Source organism: Ceratotherium simum, chromosome 17 (assembly GCF_057802395.1).
Source record: "Ceratotherium simum simum isolate JZ-2026a chromosome 17, ASM5780239v1, whole genome shotgun sequence".
Lineage (NCBI taxonomy): Eukaryota > Metazoa > Chordata > Mammalia > Perissodactyla > Rhinocerotidae > Ceratotherium > Ceratotherium simum.
In genome coordinates this window covers 19,159,214-19,178,023 of record NC_141916.1, presented here as the reverse complement: position 1 = coordinate 19,178,023, position 18,810 = coordinate 19,159,214, and the positions used below count along the sequence as shown (strand labels likewise).

The 18,810-nt window shown below is 53.3% G+C and overlaps 1 protein-coding gene across 3 annotated transcripts in view; it reads right to left on the bottom strand.

Annotated features, from left to right (window-relative positions):
* Nucleotides 1-18,810, bottom strand: part of NCKAP5L (NCK associated protein 5 like) — a 31,731-nt gene that overhangs the window by 3,352 nt on the left and 9,569 nt on the right. Inside the window, exons 1-8 of one of the 3 annotated variants that reach the window (XM_087442432.1) lie at nt 13,009-13,832; nt 10,250-10,311; nt 8,991-9,149; nt 8,185-8,253; nt 8,041-8,079; nt 7,200-7,319; nt 4,287-4,400; nt 278-2,907 (exon numbers count right to left, since the gene is read on the bottom strand). In XM_087442432.1, coding sequence (XP_087298558.1) covers nt 278-2,907; nt 4,287-4,400; nt 7,200-7,319; nt 8,041-8,079; nt 8,185-8,253; nt 8,991-9,149; nt 10,250-10,311; nt 13,009-13,087 — 3,272 coding nt within the window. In that variant the 5' untranslated portion in view covers nt 13,088-13,832. Of the gene's footprint in view, nt 1-277; nt 2,908-4,286; nt 4,401-7,199; nt 7,320-8,040; nt 8,080-8,184; nt 8,254-8,990; nt 9,150-10,249; nt 10,312-13,008; nt 13,833-18,810 lie in introns of those variants that run through there. The other 2 variants (XM_087442431.1, XM_004428994.3) reach the window with 2 other exon arrangements.

Sequence of the window (18,810 nt, the reverse complement as noted above, 5' to 3'; positions counted from 1 at the left end):
GAAAGTGGGTCTCAGCAGGTCTGACATCAGACAGCCAGGGAGGAGGGGAGCTGGGCCACAAACCCCCCGCTTCTGGTTCAAGCCCCCAATCTTTCCTCCAGGCCAGGCCACTAACCCCCAGATGCTTTGGTAGCATTTTACTTGACCTCCTACCCCTTTTGACCTCTGGGATGCCCAAGCTGGGGAAATGCAGCCCCAGCCCCAGCCGCAGGTGTGCTCATGAAGGGAAAAGTGCCCCAGGCCACCGAGTACCTGCCAATGGGTCCCAGGCCCTCACCTGTTGAGCAGCTGTTGCATGAAGGTGTCTGCACCCTGATACATGCCAGCCAGCTGGCCCTGCACCTGTCCCAGCCCTGCACTGGACCCCAGTGCTGGTCCCCCGGGCCGTGGCCGGGCCCTGCTGCTCAGGTAGGCCTTCTCCTCCTCCAGCGCCCGGCGCAGGTCTTCTGCCTTAGCCATTAGCTTGGAGATGTTGAGGCTCTCAGCCTCCAGCTTCCGGGCTTCCATCTTGACCTCCTTCCGGAGTGGGGAGCCCCCACTAGCCCCTTCCTTGCTCTTGGTGGCCTCCGTGCGCCGGTTCAGTGCTGGCAGCTTGCTCTTCTTAAGGCCGAACCAGCTGGCGATGCTGCTGGTGTTGCGGTGCTTGGCCTCGGTGCCTGGTGCCCGCTCCTGGCCCTGGAGCCGCAGCACATTCTCCTCAATGCCCTTCATCACCTTCTCCTCAATGGCCGAGTGTGGGGCCCGCCCCTCAGGGCCTTGGCTTGGGTCAGCGGGGCCAGGTGCTGGGGGCGTGGGCTGGGCTGTGGGGCCACCACAGTCTGCCCAAGGTGGGCCCTTCCCCTTGTCAGGCTTGGGGGGCTCCTTGGTGCCTGGTGGGGCCACAGGTCGGGGCACCACCTTGGTGGGTGACTTGGAAGGTAGCTTTGTAGGGCTGCCGTGGGGGCTCTTATTGGGCTTGCCGAGGCTGGGGGCTGAGGTGGGCACTTTGGCAGGGGTGCGGGGTACCTGGGGGCACAGGGCCCCTGCCAGCCGGCTCTTGGCCAGCTCCACTTTGGTGAGGCAGCTCCTTGGTGAGACAGGCTCCAGGTCTACCCGGGCCCCCATCGAGTGGGAGGAGTAGACTCGGGCCCCGGGGTCCCCCAGAAGCCCGGGTTCCTGCTGCTTCAGGCTGCTTGTGCCTAAGGCCACTGCCCCCCGCAGGGCCCCCTTGGCTTCTGGCTGCTCAGGGGGCCTGGGGCCGGGGGACACCATGTCTCCAGTGCTCTCCCCTGACCTCCCTGCTCCCCGGGCCTTTTCGGTGCCAGGCCTGGCTGGCACCCCGTTCTTCTCTGGGCCCTGGGGCCCCTCAGGGCCAGTCTTCAGTTTCCCCAGGGCTGCCAGTCTGTCCCGCAGAGGTGTGTGGCCAGGATCCCCAGGTCGCCGCCCTGCCCCCTGGCTGGGCTTCTTGGATGAGCTGCCTGGGGTCCTGCGGCCAGGATGGGGAGATTCGGAGCCTGCCTTGTCCAAACTCTTCTCCTGGGTGCTCCCATAGGGGCAGGATTCTGGGAGGCAGGGGCTGGAGGGCGCTCCAGGGCTCCTGAGGACCTCGGGGGCCCGTGGTACCTCTAGAGTTAGCTGTGGGTAGGTGGGCACCTGCAGTGGGGATGGAGGTGGCTCTGGGGAAGGCCCCCTAAAGGTGCTCCGGGAAAGGTCCAGGATGTTCTCGTAGCAGGGAGACACCACTGGTCCTGGGGATAGCGTGGTGGACAAGGCTGACTGGGGAGGTCTGAGCTGTGCAGAGTCTGGGGTTGTAGAACAGGGTGACAGGCTGGTGGGTAGGCCCTGCGCCCCCTCCGGGGACAGCTCTCCTCCACCCAGACCCCTGCGGGCCAGCAGTGGGGAGGGGCTGCCATCTGAGCCACTGTTCCGGCAGGGGATTCGGGAGTTCCGGGGGAGCTGGGGGCTGAGCTGGGGGCCTCCTGGGCTGGGGACCTTCTCTGAGGCTGGAGGCAGCTTTAGAAACTTGAGACCTCTGGCTGGAGAGGGCAGAAGGGGCCCCTGGGCTTCCCCTGGAGAAGGGGGGCCAATTTGGAGCTTGCTTTTCACCTGAGATGAAGAGTGGGGGTGGCCAGGCTGCAAGCCCAGGGGGGCATCCCCCGCACCCATGAACATGCTGAGGAATGGGAGGGGCCCCTGGCCCTCTGAGGTAGCACCAAAGCCCAGCCTGTGGGCCTCTGGGGTGCCCCCACCCCAAGCTGACTTGGGGAGGCCTTTGGACTTGGACAGCTGTGGGGGCCCCTGGTCTGGGGAAGATGGCTGCCCGGGACCTGGGTGGTCCCTGTTGAGTGGGCCTGCAGCCCCAGCCAAGAAGGCCTGTAGGTAAGACTCTGTGTCCTCAAGGAGCTGGCCCAGGTTCAACTGTTTGCAGGCCAGGGCCCCGAGCAGGGTGTCGGGGCTGGGTGCCTCGTTGGGGTCACCTGCCTCATCAGAAGAGGAGGAAGAGCTGCTGCCTGGGGCACAGGGTGGACCAGAGCTGGTGCCCTGGGCCTGGGGGGAGCCCCTACTAGGGCCCCAGGGCCGCCCAGCACCCTCTTCCTCCCCTAGACACCCCAAGAGGCGCTCCCAGTGCAGCAGGCCTCCCAGGCTACCAGGGCCTAGTAGCAGGTAGGGGGCCCAGGGTGAGGGTTCAGGCTGGGGTGGGCCACACAGCTCGCCATTGATGGGCTCTGGGGAGCCAGGACCCTCGCCTGGAGGCTGCCAGTGGGTGGCAGGTGAGCACAGAAGCAAGGGGTCAGTCTCTTCCAGGGCTCTCAGCACCTCCAGGATCTGGGCTTTCTTTCGAAGGAATGGGGATAGGGCATCCAGTGCTGGGGGTGGGGCGGTGGGGGGTCCCAGGCTTCCTGGCCGCAGCTGCTGCTCCCAACATACCTTGGGGAAGAAATGACATGAGGAGGAGACCATGTGCAGGCCCAGGACCTGGGCTTGGTATAACTGAGTATGTCAGGAACAGGGCTGGCCTGGTTTTGTCTGTGTCCCCAAAAGGAACTGACAGCTTCTGGGATATGACGGCTCAGCTTCCCCAAGAGTCACTAAGCCTTGGTCACCCCAACCTTTCTTCCTGGTTATCCCAGCCCTCCCCTACCTCCTTCCCACACCCCACCACTGTTAGGGTCAGCAGGGCTGGTGACCTACAACCCTGACATCTATGTTTGCCCCAGGGGCGAGAGGCCTGCCCATTTTTCAGGCTCCAGAAAGAAGACAGAGACTTAAGAAGGGGATATGGGGCCAGCCCCGTGGCTTAGCGGTTAACTGCACGTGCTCCGCTACTGGCGGCCCGGGGTTCGGATCCCGGGTGCGCACCGATGCAACGCTTCTCCAGCCATGCTGAGGCCGCGTCCCACATACAGCAACTAGAAGGATGTGCAACTATGACATACAACTATCTACTGGGGCTTTGGGGGAAAAAAAAGGAGGAGGATTGGCAACAGATGTTAGCTCAGAGCCGGTCTTCCTCAGCAAAAAGAGGAGGATTAGCACGGATGTTAGCTCAGGGCTGATATTCCTCACCAAAAAAAAAAAGAAGGAGCTCTGATGTGGCCAAGTCCTGAATCGTGACTGCAGGCAATCTCAGGCCTTCTCAGGTCAGACAGCCGTCCTGCTGACCTGATATCCATGGAGAACGACTCCATTGCAAGTCCTTGCCTGCTTCTGCTTGGCCCCTTCTCAGTCCAGTCTGGCGTAGTGGTTAACACGTGGGTTCTGCAGCCAGATTGTGTAGGTTCAAGTCCCAGCTCTACCGCCTTAACTAGTTACATGACCTTCGGCAAGTTATTTAACCTCTAACCTTCATTGTATCACCTGTAAACTGGGACGGTAATTATATTTAACCTCATAAAATAAGACAAATGAAACCAGAGATGCAAAAGAATGAATGAATAATAGTTCTGGACTTAGAAAAATAAATATGTATACAATTAGAAATTCATGCCAAAAATTACCAAAAAAAATAAGATAAATGAGATCCAGGTATTTAGCACAGTGCCTGGCACAGAGTAAGAGCTCATGAGAGTAAACTAGGAGTCTTACTGCAGTACTAATGCCTTTGCTGGAAAGGCCCGTGGTTGGGGGTGGGGATCTGTTTTTCTTGGTATGAGTCTGACAGCTGAGGGCTTACAGCCATCCTGGACAAGAATCTGTGCACCAGGAAGCAGTCCTTCCTCTGGGATTCATTAGAAAACAACAGTGGAATACCAAGTGACGAGCCTGTAGCCAGCGAAGCCACAGACCACCGTGTCCAGCCCTCCTACCTCTCTCTGCCCAGCACAGTGCCCCAGAGACAGTGAAGTGGCCGGTCCCTCGGCGGAGCTCAGGGAGGGAGAGGCTGGTGGCTCTGATGGCGGCTGGACCGGGGTGAGTGGGATCTGCAAGAGAGAGGCAGAGTTAGCATAGGCGCTGTCTGTCCCAGGTCCCTATTCCCTCAGGAAGCTAGGCCTTCTCACCCAGGGGCAGGAAAACGGTCTTCCAAGTCTGCTCCTTCAGGGACGTCTCCTGACCCAAGGTGTGGCTTTCACCACTGTCCCTACCACTTGGTCAGAAGAGCCTCAGGAGACCATGGCACAGGTAGACTGAAAGAGTGCAAGCCCAGGCAGCAGGCAAGTGGGACTGGTCAGGAGGCTTCAGCAACAGAGGAGTGCCCCTGGCCAGAGGGCAGTGGCAGGCCTCACCTGGGTGCCCGTCGTGACTCCAGGCCCACCCTGCTTCTCTGCAGGGCCTCTTCGTCTATCACAGAGAGGGCGAGCCTTGAGGCCCCTTCCTGTTCTGACGGTCTGTGACCCTAGCATCACAGGGATGGCTAACACTAAAGGAAGAGGTCCTAGAAAAGACATGGCGGGAGTTATCACTTCTGTCTCCTCTAACTGGTCTCATGTAAGACTTCTACTCTGAGGATTACTAAGGTAGTATTCAATTGTGGGTCACTTCTCTCCCAGTCCTTGAGAATGTCATTTCTTTCTCCTAGGTGTCTCCACTAGACACGAGTCAACTTTAACTCTCCTTCTCCACAGCTTTTAAATCCTGTCTCTGCGGTGTCTCTAGGCCTCCCCCTGGGCCTGGCCACCTGCAGCTGCTTCCTCAGCCCAGATCCTCACACCTCTGGCCTGGGTGCTGCTCAGCATCTCACTCTCCCTGACCTGGTTTGGTGGCTTTTCAATCTCCTGTGCACAAGGCAGCCTAAAGCATTTTTTTCTTTTTCTTTTTTTTTTCTAAAGCATCTTTGTGCTCAAAGCCTCCTATGCCTGCCCACTGCCTGTGGAGACAAGTCTGAACTCCTCTGCTGGAATGGCACCCCGGGGCCCGTCCAGCAGAGTCTTCCCTGTCTCACTCACCTCCTTCATACAGCCTTTGTTCCAGCCCAGCTGAACAGCTTGCTGCTTCCTGGACTTCCCTGCTCTGTTCCTCCCACAGAGAATCCCTCCTCCCCAACCCCTACTCCACTCTTTTTAAATCTCCCGTCCATCAAGGCCCAGGTCCAACATCACCTCCTAAAGGGAACCTCTCCAGCATGTCTCTGATGGCCTGTCTCCCCTCTGGGCTCTTAGGCCGCACTGTCACACTCTGCTTTGTACTACGGCTGTCTGTAGCCCTGCCTTAGCTCCCAGCGGTCCCAGCCTTCAGGGGTACGCTTGCTCTGCACAGGCCACAGCCGTCCAATTCCATGTGTGTTGGCAAAGGCAGTGCTCACAGGAAGAGCTTAACTAGCATTTGCCCAACGGAGCTTTCGTCCTAGCAAAGCACCACTTGGGAATAACATTAATAATGAAAAACAGCTGCCAATTATTCCCTATCTACTATGGACCAAGCGCTATATATTATCTCATTTAATCCTCACAACAACCTGCAATATAGATATTTTAATCATAATTTATAAGGGAAAAACTGTGGTTCATAAGGTTAAATAATTTACCCAAGGTCACACAGCTAAAAATTAGCTAAGTTAGGGACTCAACCCAAGCTTATCTGAGGCCAAGGTACATGCTCTTTCCATTATGTCATGTTACCTCTGGGAAAGATAAATCTATTGCCCCAAACCTCAAGACGTCCCAGAACTCATTTAAGTAAAAAATCAATGATTTAATGATGATCTACCCCTCTGTTATCACCGGTCACCGAGGATGGGCTGAGCTCGGCCAGTGTGGTTAGGCCTCTGGGGACTCCAGGTTGAGCCCTGCAGCAGGGATAACCAGGGCAGGGAGAGCCGCAGAGTCAGCGCCACCAACTCAGACCCAGCTCTGTGCCAGCCTGGTGGGGGGCTCCAGAAGGGCCCTGGTGATGAGAGGTTTCCTCTGCCAGGGGTCAGGCCTCCCAGGGAGCTGAGGGGTATCTTGCTCAGAGTCTAGGGGCCCAGAGCTGCCTGGTTTGCATGGGGCAGACAGACAAATTCAGACACATACACACAGAAGGTGCTTCTCTTCTTGTCAAGGTCGGGGGTGGGGTGGGGTGTGCTGGCTGACTTCAGAACCCGCTGTTCGCCTCAGGTACCTGGAGCTGCTCCTGAGCCTCCCACTCCCAGGTCTTACCCCATCCTTGGGGCTTCCTGACAGAATGACCCCAAGTGACATCTTAACTGAGCCCAGGATTCACTCCCAGTAGCCTCCTACTTCTCCCGGGTGAGGCATGTGTCAGGGCTGGAAGCAGGGACCAGCACTTGCGGCCATGCCTATGTGCTGCTGGGTGAGCAAATGCGACTATGAGCACACACACAGCTCTCGGGTGAAGTGCCTTTCCTGACCTCTCTGTGACACCAAGCCCTGGGTTCTTATATCCGGCCCCACCCCTGCCCCTGGCCAAGAAGAGGCAATTTGGTGGCCAAAGGGGCCGCTTGGGAGCTTGAAATAACTGCGTTTTCAGCCTCCACCCATCTCCCCACACAGGGCGTGAGCAAGCAAGAACTTTCTCTGTCAACAAGAAGGGATGCCACCCAGCTGGGTGGGGAGCACTTGGTGGGCGGGACAGCCAAGCCTGAGGGGACTCAGGGAGTGTCCCCCCATCTAAGGCTCAGATTCATCAGGCGAGGTGGGCCTTCGCTTGGCTGGGGAGGAACGGGGGAATGGCTGACGGCCTGCTTCTGCAGGTGTCTGGGAGAAAAGAGGGTGATGCTGATGGGGCTGGGAAGAGGCAGGAAGCTGAGATATGAGGAGGGAAGGAGAAGCGCTTAAGCCCACCTGAGGGAGGGAGCCTGTGGTGAGCTGGAGCTTCTGCTGAAACAGCGCGCTCAGCATCTGGTTCTGCCGTTCCAGGTCAAACACCCTCTTCTTCAGCTTGATGCACTCCTCCCGCAGGTCCTGCCGCCCGCCCAGGAGGCGCAGGGAGACAAGGGGAGGACGGAGGAGAACGAGAGTGGTCTGAGCACAGTGCCCTTCACAGAGCAACGGGCACCCCTGCTGGGCAGGCCCTTCTCCTGCAACCTCCTTCTACGATGGAGCTGAGCCTGCCTGTCTTTGTAGCCATAGCATCTTCCGGGGATGGTAAATTCTCTCAAGTTTACCATCCCTGGTGGGAGGTAAATCCCATTCCCCTTGGCCCCCTTCCCATCCCTGGAGCCAACCCCCTGCCTCTTAGAAACCACGCATCAAAGAAGGGCCCATATAAGGCAGAGTAGGGGGTCACAGTGGCCCATATGTCAAGAAGTTACCCACAGGACTTGAGTGGATATTTAGATGCCACCCTATGCGCACAACATCATTGTTATCAGGGCCGTCACAACCTGGAGAAACCAGCTGGGGCCAGGATAAGTGGAGGATTCAGCCCAAATCAGTTACCATAGCTCAGAGACCTGGCCTTACCTAGCCCTCCCCTGCCTCCAGGTAGAACAGTACGGACCTGTCCGAGATGGGGAAGAGGGCTTCACTGGAGGGCCAACAGGCCACTTCTACCAAGCCCCTTCCACTGGCCCCTAGCTGAGCAGGATTGGGGGTCCCCAGGAAGGACCTCCTCTTCTGTACCCAGGGCTCCTCCCCAGGGAGTCTGGGCTCGGAAGTGAGAATGTCTGCTGTGGCTGCTTACCTTTTGGTTCAGCAGCGCCTGTACCACGTGGTTGGCAACCTGGGGACAGAAAGCCCCGAGGCAGAGCTGTCAGCCAACCCAGCCTTTGCCTGGAGCAGATAGTGCCCCGACCCCAGCATCAGTCCCACTGCAGACCCCACAGACCTCGTCCAGACAGCGCTCGTAGGTCTCCCGCTGGTTTTCGTTGGCCTGGGCAAGTGCCGAGTTCTCTGCCTGCAGGAGGGAGAAAGAGGGGAAAAAGGAGGCTATGGGATTATTTTTCCTCCAGGGAAAATTCCTTTTGGGGAAGGGAGACCAAAGAGTCTACTAGCTACACCCCTGCCCCAGCTCTTGGCTCTGGCTGGATTCTGCCACGGGGAGGCCTGCAGAGATGGACTGAGGGCATCAGGAAGGCAGAGCTGAGAAGGCCAGTTTTCTGTAAACCCCAACCTCAGTCAGCGAGGTTAGAGGGGCTGGGGCGACACAGTGGCCAGGAGGACCTAAAGTGGGAGGTGCCAAAAATAACCCTTATTTTTCTGAGGAGAGAGCAGAGGAGGCTGGAGGGAGGAGGGCAAGGTCTTAAGAATGTGGTACAGGGCCTAGTTTAAGGATTCATGTCCTTGTCCCTCAACTCCTGAGCCCTGGGTTATCCAAACCCTTCTTCCTGTGGCCTCTGTGACGACCCCTTTCCTAGAGCCGGCAGGGGCATTGAAAGTGGGGGAGAAGAGGAGTAAAGAAGAGAGACATTTGGGAATTAGGTCAGCCCCACCGTGTGCATGCTGGCACTGGGCTGGAGAGCTAAGAGCAAAGAAAGGGTTTCTCAGAGGAGCTCTGCTCAAGAAACTGTTCAGCTCTGCTGCAGCCTGGCAGAGCAGGCTGAGAGGAAGGTCCACCCACACCCCAAAAAACCCACACCAAGCTCTCGGGGGTTTTGGCCAGCACCGCTGCCCCCACCCTGCCCTGTGCCCCACCTCCAGCTCCCGCAGTCGGTGCAGGAGCTCCTGGCAGGTGCCCGGCTCCATGCTGCCATCACCACCTTCTCCTGGCCTTGGGTTTCCAGGACTCCCGGCTGGCTGGTCCATGGCCTCTGACATCAGGCCGTGGGAACAAGTGAGAGAAGCCCCAGCAGGCTACACCAGGGCACAGGGAGGAGATGAGCGGAGGAGAAGGACAAAAACAAAACTTGTCAGTATTCTCAGAGTTTAGATCAGTGTGACCAATGTGCCTTGGACATTGTATCAACTCAGGGTCAGGCTAAGACTCTCCAATCACGGGACAGACACAGACACACTCTTCCTATCTTAAGAACAAAGACCATTGTTTTATAAACCCCTATAATTGCACTTGCCCTATCACAGGTCACACAGACACTGGCCAAGAGCTGAGAAACCTGAATTCTCTGCTGAGATTGGCCTCCAACTGGCACACTGTATCCTCTTGGATATAGTGGGAGGCGGCCTGTGCCTCCAAGGCTCCCTGCTTCCAGCGAGGCCCCCGCGGACCAGCCTCTTTGCGCACGCTGGTCCCTCTGCAGGGGTCTCCTGACACCCTCCCCCGCTTCCACTTGGCCAGTCCTTCCTATTCATGCTTCAGGCCTCCCACTCCAAGTCTGCGTCAGGTGCCATTCTTCCACAGTTTGTAATTGTCTCCCCCAGACTGTCAACTCCGTGAGGGCAGGGACACTATTCACTTCACTGTCCAGACTCACATGTCTTGGTGTGATACCTGGCGTGTAAGAGACAGACTGATGACTAGATGGACTAGTTTGTCATCGCCTGACAACAACACAGCCAGGGTTCTGACCTGATTCGTGTTGTGTTATGTGATCCCCCCACCCCACCAGACTGTTGCCATAGTTACTGGCTTTACCTGACTAGTCTTCAACTTCCATTTGAGTTTCAATTTCTCTGCTAGAGGAAAGCACTCATTTCCTTCTTTGGCACAAATATTGTAGAAATTTCCAGTAGATGGGAAACCCTTCCTAATGTAAAAGGGTATTGGCCCCCAGTCTGCCATCAACTACTTACCTCCCTGACCCACTGAAGCCCCCACAAAAGAGCTTAGAGCTTTTGGACCAAGGAAGAGAGGAGGCCCCAGCAGCTCACCAACGAGGCATCTGAACGCCCTCTCCTCTGTCCTCCACAGTGGGGCACAGGAGATGCCTCTCCCACCCCTAGCCCTCCTCCTCCAGTCCCCACCACCAGCGTGCACAGGCTCCAAAGCCCCTCACCTGTCTCTGCCTCCTCACCCAGGCTGGCACACTCACTCTAGCAGCCAGAATGGTCACCTTGCCTGTGGAAAAACAGAGGCAGATGATGTCAGCCATGCATTCCACAAGCATTTATCAGGCTCTTGCTGCATGCCAGGTGCTGGGCCACTGGGAGGAACAAGCCAGAGAAAGCCCTGCCTTTACGAAGCTTCCATCCAATGGGGGAGGCAGATAATACACTGATAAACCAATGAACACATGTTGGGTCCCGATAAGCACTGAGAGGCAACAGCAAAGCAGAGACCTGAATGAAGTCTGGATGAAATCCTGGAATGGGAAGAGCATTCTGGGCAGAGGAAAGAGCCAGGGCAAAGGTCCTCAGCTCTCAGCCAGAAATCACTCAGATAACAGATGGGAACGAATAGCCACACGTGGCGCTTTACAGTCCTTCCCCAACATATACCGTCTTCTTTAATCCTCATTACCACAAAGGGAGTTAAATGCTATTATCAACACCTATATTTGAGATGAGGAAACTGAGGAACAGGAAGTTACACTCACACACCCTGAGTGTATCCTGAGTGCCAAGCAGCATTGGCACGTTCACGTGCACCGGTGCATCTGATTCTCCTAACCACCTCGTAAGGGAGGGCACCAACCTGGGTGAGGATGCAGGCTCTGGAGGCGAAGGATGCTGCCCAAATCATACGGCTGGTTCACGAAGCACTGGACAGGCCTGGATCTCCCCTTCCTACGCAGCCTCTCTGTACCCACAAACTGTACTGGAAGCTCCTTACGCTATGTGAGCTCCCTACGGTCCTAGGGCTCCCAGAGCTTTGCAGGTGGACAGATCTGGGTTAGAGTCCTGACTCTACAAAATCTGTTTCCTCGTCTGTAAAATGGGGGTAAGAATACTTAGCCCAAAGGGTTGCTGGAGGATAAAATGAGAGAATGTATGTAGAGTGTCTTGCATGAACTCAATAAACGGAGGCTTTTCTTACTACCACATCCTGACAGTGGCACAATGCAAAGTCTTGCCTCGGAGTCTGCTGCCACTCCCTCTGTTCACCTGCAAGCAGACCCTGAGTCCCAGGCCCCTCACCCTGGGGTCGCGGCGGTAGGGACACCTGAGGATCCGAGAGCGCTGCCACTCGCCCTGCCCTCCTCCCTACCCCCCTCCCTGCCAGCTCTCCAGCCGCAGAGCTAACCCAGCCTTCACTCTTCTCTGCCTGACACCCTAGAGAAAACAGCTAACAGCAAAGCTGGAGAAGCTTCTTTCTGAGTGAGAGTGTGTGTGTGCATGTGCGCACGTGTGTGTGTGTGTGTGTCTGTGTGTATCACAGTGGGAAGGGGCCTTCTGAAAATTAGAGGAAAAACTGCCTAACACTTATTTTTAATACTCCCCAACACTGTAAAGTCCTTTGTTATTTTAATATCATAAAAATGTATCGAGTATAATTTCATTTGCTCATAACATTATTATGTTCTATATATTTAGCAATGGACAGGCCTGGAAAAAACTGAAAAAAATTCAGGAAATATCTTCCTTCCTACATACACAAATAGGGGTTAAAACAAAAAAATAGGGGTTATAGACATCTTGGGTTACTTTCACCATTCGACCGGATCCACTGCACCCACAACACTCATCTCCAGGCCTCCATCGTCTCGCTGGTCGAGGCTCCTACTGCTCTAGGAGAGGCCTGGCCCTGTGGATCATTAGCTTTGCTTCAATCCCCTCACCACTCATTTCCCCAAAGGACACTTACAGGGGATCGAGGGGTTGAGGTCAGGGAGGGAGTGCTGGGGGGTGTGAGAAAAAAAGTTGGGAGGGTGAAGGAAGGGAGTGGGGTGAACAGGGCAGTGTCCAGGGGCCAGAAAAGGAAAAAGATACAGCTGGAGAAAGCCCAGGTCTTGTGTTCCTCACACAACAAACACAAACCAAACTAAGGGTCAAGGTGGTTAGGAGAATATCTTTTCTTAAAGAAAAAAAAAAAGCATCTGGGTTAGGCGTGAGGCCCAGATTGTGAGGACCGGCTGTGGACTATGTACGTGTGGCTTTACATGTTGAGGAGGGCGGGGACCCAACATACCCACAAAGCCAACCACTGCCACCCTCCCAATCTGAGCCCCTGTGGACCCCAGGGCAGGGAGGGCAGAGTCACACCGTGACCTGGGGGAGACCCTCCAAGTGATAAGCCACCCAAAAGCAACAGCTCTGTCATGCAGGTCCGTCTCTGTATTCCCATCTGGGCCTAGCAGAGGCTCCGGAAATGTTGGCTGAAGGCAGGCTGTGACTCAGCCCCACTTTGGGGAGAAATTTTCTGCCCTCAGCAGAGGTGGCCTGGCCAACTCAGGACGAGGGGCCTTCTCTGTGTCTACAGGGCCACAAGCAGAGGACAGGAAGCCGTCAGCCTGGACTGCTGAAGAGCCACAGGGAAGAGGCCTGCATTTAAACTTGGCACCAGGGAGGAACGCAAGCTGTGAGCAGGACCACAATTTGAGTTCAAGATTTCTATGGTGAAAAAGAAAACTTCCTGTATCTTTACCCTTCTCTAGGGAATATTAAGATCCAGAGAGATACCAACACCTCCAGCTCCCAATCTGAGCCGAATTAGGAATTTGGCCCTTCAGAGTCTGGGTTTTCTACCTAAATCTCATGAGAAAAAAACAACCCAGATCAGTTCCCCCGTGGCTGTCCCTGCTGGGTGTCAGTGGGGCCCCTCTCCCCAGGGGCCGAGCACCCTCCTCCTCCCTCAGGCCCCACAACTCCAACTCACAGCTTCTGTGCTCAGGCCCACCTGGGGCCAGGGAAAGCCCCTGGCCTGGGTTTTTCAGGATGGCCCTGGTTTCGAACATTCCTCCGGTGGTCCTGGATGTTGGATGTTAGGCCCAGAACAGGATGCGGGATGCCGGCCACGCTGGGGAGCGAGGGAGCCACAGGGGGTAGGAACTCTAACTTGAACTGGAGGCTTCTCCCGCCAGAACTGCCAACGGGCAGCCCCGCCCCTCACAAAGGCCTGATTCAGAGGGAGGTGACCTCAGTGCCGAGAGGAGGGAGGGAGAGGAAGGGAGGAAGAGCAGAGCCTCTCTGGCCTCCTTCAGAGGGGATGAGGGGCAGTCTGTGAGCAGCCAGGGCAGGGAAGGGGGACAAGCTGCTCAGGGGTCTCTAAGTAACCTGGGGACATGGCTGGTTCAGCCCAATTGCTGAGTGAATCTGGGCGACCACTATCTCTTCAGCCTGGTCAGTCATGCAGGGCCCCAAGAGATCTGACTGTCCTGGCCTTTCCGTCAGCCAGGTCAAAAGAGTAGGGTCTACATCGCCTACTCCCTCCCCAGCCAGGGCACAGGCAAGACCCCTCCCTGAACTCAGAGTCCAGGCCTGGCAGGAAGGGGCCAGAGAGGTGGCAGCAAGCCTGTCCTCCATGCTCCCTTACCCTGGCCCCTAGCCAAGGCCTTTGGGCCCTGATGAGCCCCTCACTCACCAGCTGTTCCCCCTAGAATCCTCCAGGGAGAGAAGCCAGGGACCAGGAGGTGGGGGAGGGGTGGCAGCTGTGGGATGGCAGAGATGGAGAGCTCACTTTAATAACAGAATCATCCCTAACGCCGACCGTTTCCCCCTCTGCTCCCTCCCTCCCAGCTGCTTTCTGGAATCCCTGTCACACCCAAGAGTCCACTTGTAAACAGCAACTTCTGCACCCACAGCAAACACCCCTTTCTAGACAAGATCAGCCCTGGGCTGCGTGTGGGGTGTGGGGAGGGATACAAGGATAGAGGCCTCAGGGCATTCCTGGTTTGCAAGTGGCCACCTTAATCCCTAGCCCAAAGCATCTTTTAGTCCTAAAAATTCTAACTGGTCTCCTTCCTCCTCAGGGAAAGAGGGCAGACACGAATTTCCTTCCCTCCTCCTGACAACTGGCCCCAAGACACAATAGCACTTCTGAGAGGCATGTGTCCATGGGGAAGGGGGCCACTGCATCCTCCCTGCAACTTCCTCTTCATGGGCACTCCAAGAACTCCGTACCACGGTGTGGGTTCTTTCAGACAGACAGTAGGGTCAGTCCCCTGCCCTTCCAGGCAGGGCAGGAGGAAGGGCAGTCACGTTACGAGCCTGAAAGGCTTACAGATTTCAACACCCCTTATCTCTCCTCCTGAGGATCCTTCATGTTCCCTGTCCACAGCATAACCCAACAATAAAAAAAGCAGCTGCTACGGGTGGTGAGAGGGAGGGGCTTGGACACAGACACAATGGGTTTATTTATAGGGCCACATGCTGGGGCTCTGCAGCCAAGGGTACTGGAAAAAGCCTCTGACCACAAGGCAGAAGATTTAGAGTCTAGTCCCAACACTTCAATTTACCCACTGTGTGACTTCAGGCAAATCATTCAATCTCTCAGGGACAGGTTCCTTCATGCCAAGTGGAGGTTGTTCTGGAACAGTGGCTCTCAAAGTGTGGTCCAGGGACACTGGGGCCTTTCAAGGAGTCCCCAGGGTCAAAACTATTTTCATAATACTACTAAGACATTATTTGCCTTTTTGTTGTTGTTGTTGAGGAAGATTCGCCCTGAGCTAACATCTGTGCTAATCTTCCCCTATTGTATGTGGGTCGCCGCAGCGGAGTGCACCGAACTTAACCACTAGGCCACAGGGCCAGCCTCTTTAACTCTCATTCTCTCATGAGTACATAGTGGCATTTTCCAGAGACTATGTGATACATGATATCACAACAAATTGAACACAGAAGCAGATATGAGAATCCAGCTGCCTTCTATTAAGTCAGACATGACAGATTTGAAAAAATGAAGAATGCCATGCTTTTCACTACTTTTTTTGTTTTAGAAAATATATAATTACTTTTCATAAAATATATTAACATGTAATGGGGTTTATTATTATTTTTAAATGAATTAATTAAATGTTTAAAACTCTCAGTTCTGGGGCCAGCCCACTGGCGTAGCGGTTAAGTGCACGCGCTCCACTGCTGGAGGCCCGGGTTCAGATCCTGGACGCACACCGATGCACCGCTTGTCAAGCCATGCTGTGGCGGCATCCCATATAAAGTAGAGAAAGATGGGCACGGATGTTAGCCCAGGGCCAGTCTTCCTCAGCAAAAAGAGGAGGATAGGCAACAGATAGCTCAGGGCTGATCTTCCTCACAAAAAAACCCCACAAAAAACAAAACTCTCAGTTCTAATTTATATGACAGTAAATGTCAATACCCATATAAACCAAAGCTCTTCGGGGTCCTCAATTTTTAAGAGTATAGAGGGGTCCTCAGGCCAAATAGGTTGAGAATCCCTTTTCTAGAACAATGCTGCCCAGAACTTTCAGTGACGATGAAAATGTTTATTCTGTGCTGTCTAATATGGTAGCCATTAGCCATGTGTGGCTATTGAGCACTTGAAATGTGGTTAGTCCAACTGAGGAGCTGAATTTTAAATTTAAATAGCCACATGCAGCTGTGGCCACTGTACTAGACAGCACAGTTCTCGAAGATCCCTGGGATTCCTTGACTTGAGCATTCTAGGTCAATGTTCTTTCCACAGAGTCTAGAGGCTGGGGGTAGGAAAGGACAGGACTCAACACTCACTCCTGTCCCCAGGCTTTTGCTCACACCATTTCTCACTCTCTCCTCACCAAAGGAAAGCCACCTCAGCCAGATCGTCAGTCCTGTCTGGCACCCCTACCAAGGCCTACAGTTAGGCTCTCTCATTCTCTGCAATGATTACTTCACACCCTCTCCACTCTCCTCAAACTTCTGGCCTATCACCTCCCCTCTTGTTCCCCTGGAGGATAAAAGCCAGCAGAGGGAAAACCCCTCAAATCTCCTGCCACCATCCTCCCAGCCCCATCGGAATCCCCTGTACCTCCTCATCTCCTCCAGTTACAGTAGAGGGGCTGCCCTCTTCCCAGGCAAGGCCAGTCCTTCCTGCCCCAGACCCTCCCCATTTATTCTCCAGTATCTACCTCCTGAAGGGATCTTTCCCACCCACCTTTAAAACTTCTCAGGTGTCTTTCAGCTTTTTTTTTTTTGGTGAGGAAGATCAGCTCTGAGCTAACATCCACGCCAATCCTCCTCTCTTTGCTGAGGGAGACTGGCCCTGGGCTAACATCTGTGTCCATCTTCCTCTACTTTATATGGGACGCCGCCACAGCATGGCCTGACAAGTGGTGCATTGGTGCGTGCCTGGGATCCGAACCTGGACCACCAGCAGCGGAGTGCAGGCACTTAACTGCTACACCATGGGGCTGGCCCCATGGTGTCTTTCATCTTAAAAATAATTTTCCCCTGACATTTCTTCAGATACTGCCCTCTTCTGCCTTTCACAGCCAAACTTCTCAGGAAAAAGCCATCCTCACTTCTTTTTTTTTTTTTTTTTTTTTAAAGATTTTATTTATTTATTTTTTCCCCCCAAAGCCCCAGTAGATAGTTGTGTGTCATAGCTGCACGTCCTTCTAGTTGCTGTATGTGGGACGCGGCCTCAGCATGGCCAGAGAAGCAGCGCGTCGGTGCGAGCCCGGGATCCGAACCCGGGTCGCCAGCAGTGGAGCGCGCTCACTTAACCACCAAGCCACGGGGCCGGCCCCATCCTCACTTCTCACTCCTTCCTCAACCTGGTCTGACATCAGCAGTAACTGTCACAAAGCTAAATCCAAACATTATTTTTCAGTCCCCACTGCCTTCTCAGGCACAAGTGCCTCTGGTGGCCACTTCCTCCCAGACTTTTTAAAAAATTAAGCTTTGAGACATAGTTCACATCCCATACAACCCACCCATTTAAAGTGTACAATTCAATGGTTTGTAGTAGATTCACAGATATATGCAATCATGAACACAGGTAATTTTAGAATGTTTTCATTATTCTTTAGTTAGCACCCCCTCACTCCCAACCCTAGGCACTAATCTATTTTCTGTCTCTATAGAGTTCCCTCTTCTGGACATTTCATATGAATGGAATCATATAATAGGTGGTCTTTCATGACTGGCTTCTTCCACTTTGCATAATGTTTTCAAGGTTCACCCATGTTGAAGCAGGTATCAGTACTTCATTCCTTATTATGGCTGAATAATATCCCATTGCATAGATATGCCACAATTTGTCTGTCCATTCATTCACTGATGGACATTTGGGATGTTTCTATCTTTTGGCTATTATGAATAACGCTGCTATGAACATTTGTGTACAAGTTTTTGTGTGGATGTATGTTTTCATTTCTCTTGGGTATATACCTAGGAACGGAAGTGCTGGGTCATATGGTTCACTTTAACTTTTCAACGAATTGCCAAACTGTTTTCCAAAATGAATGCATTATTTTATAGTCCCACCAACAGTGAATGAGGGTTCCAATTTCTTCACATCCTCACCACTTGTTACTGTCTGATTTTCTGATTCTAGTCACCCTAGTGTGAAGTGATATCTCATTATGGTTTTGATTTATATTTCCCTGATTAATGATGTTGAGCACCTTTTCACATGCTTATTGGCCATTTATTTCTTTCCTGGAGAAATGTCCATTCAGATCCTTTGTCCATTTTTTACCTGGGTTATGTGTCTTTTTATGATCAAGTTGTAAGAATTCTTTATATATTCTGAATACAAGTCCTTTATCAGATATATAATTTGAAAATATTTTCTTCCATTCTATGTGTTGTCTTTTCACTTTCTGATGGTGACCACTTCCTCCTGGACGACTTTTCCCTTGTCTACTACGCTCCTCTTCTCCCCCAGCCACCTTCCACCTTCTGTATGTGTGTTATCTGTGTGTGTGTGTGTATATATATATATACTTAAAAAAAAAACAGACATAGCAGCATGTTCTTCTCATTGTTCTACATCTTTCTTTAGCAGAAAAATTTTTTAAAAACGAAACCACAGACTATTGAATCTTATCAGTTTTTCCACTGATGTCCTTTTCACTGATGTTCTGGTCCAAGATCCAATCCAGGATCCCACACTGCACTTATTCACCATGTCTCCTACGATTCACAACAGTTCTTCAGTCTTTGTCTTTCATGACCTTGACACTTTGGAAGGGAACCGGTATTTTGGAGGATGTTCCCTAATTTGGGTTTGTTTGATAATTTCTCTAATTACACTGAAGTTATGGATATTTGGAAAGAATATCAGAGGTGAGATGCCCTTCTCAGTGCATTATGTCATGGGTATACATGATGTTGAGCTGTCTTATCACTGGCAGTGTTCACCTTGATCACTTGGTTAGGTGGTGCCTACTAGCAGGTTTCTCCACCATAAATTTACTCTTTTTCCTTCTGTAATTAATAAATATTTTGGGCGGCAATATTTTGTGACCATGCAAATATCCTGTTTCTGCTTAAATGTTCACCCACTAACTTTAGGATTCATCAGTGGATCCTGTTTCCAGCAATTACTATAGTGTTCTAACGATAATTTTTGATTTCCCTCATTCCTTGTATATTTATTAATTGGAAGTTTTCTGTAAGGAAGAGCTGTCCCTTCACTCCTATTTATTTTCTTTTTTTTTTTTGTGAGGAAGATCAGCCCTGAGCTAACATCCTGCTAATCCTTCTCTTTTTGCTGAGGAAGACCGGCTCTGAGCTA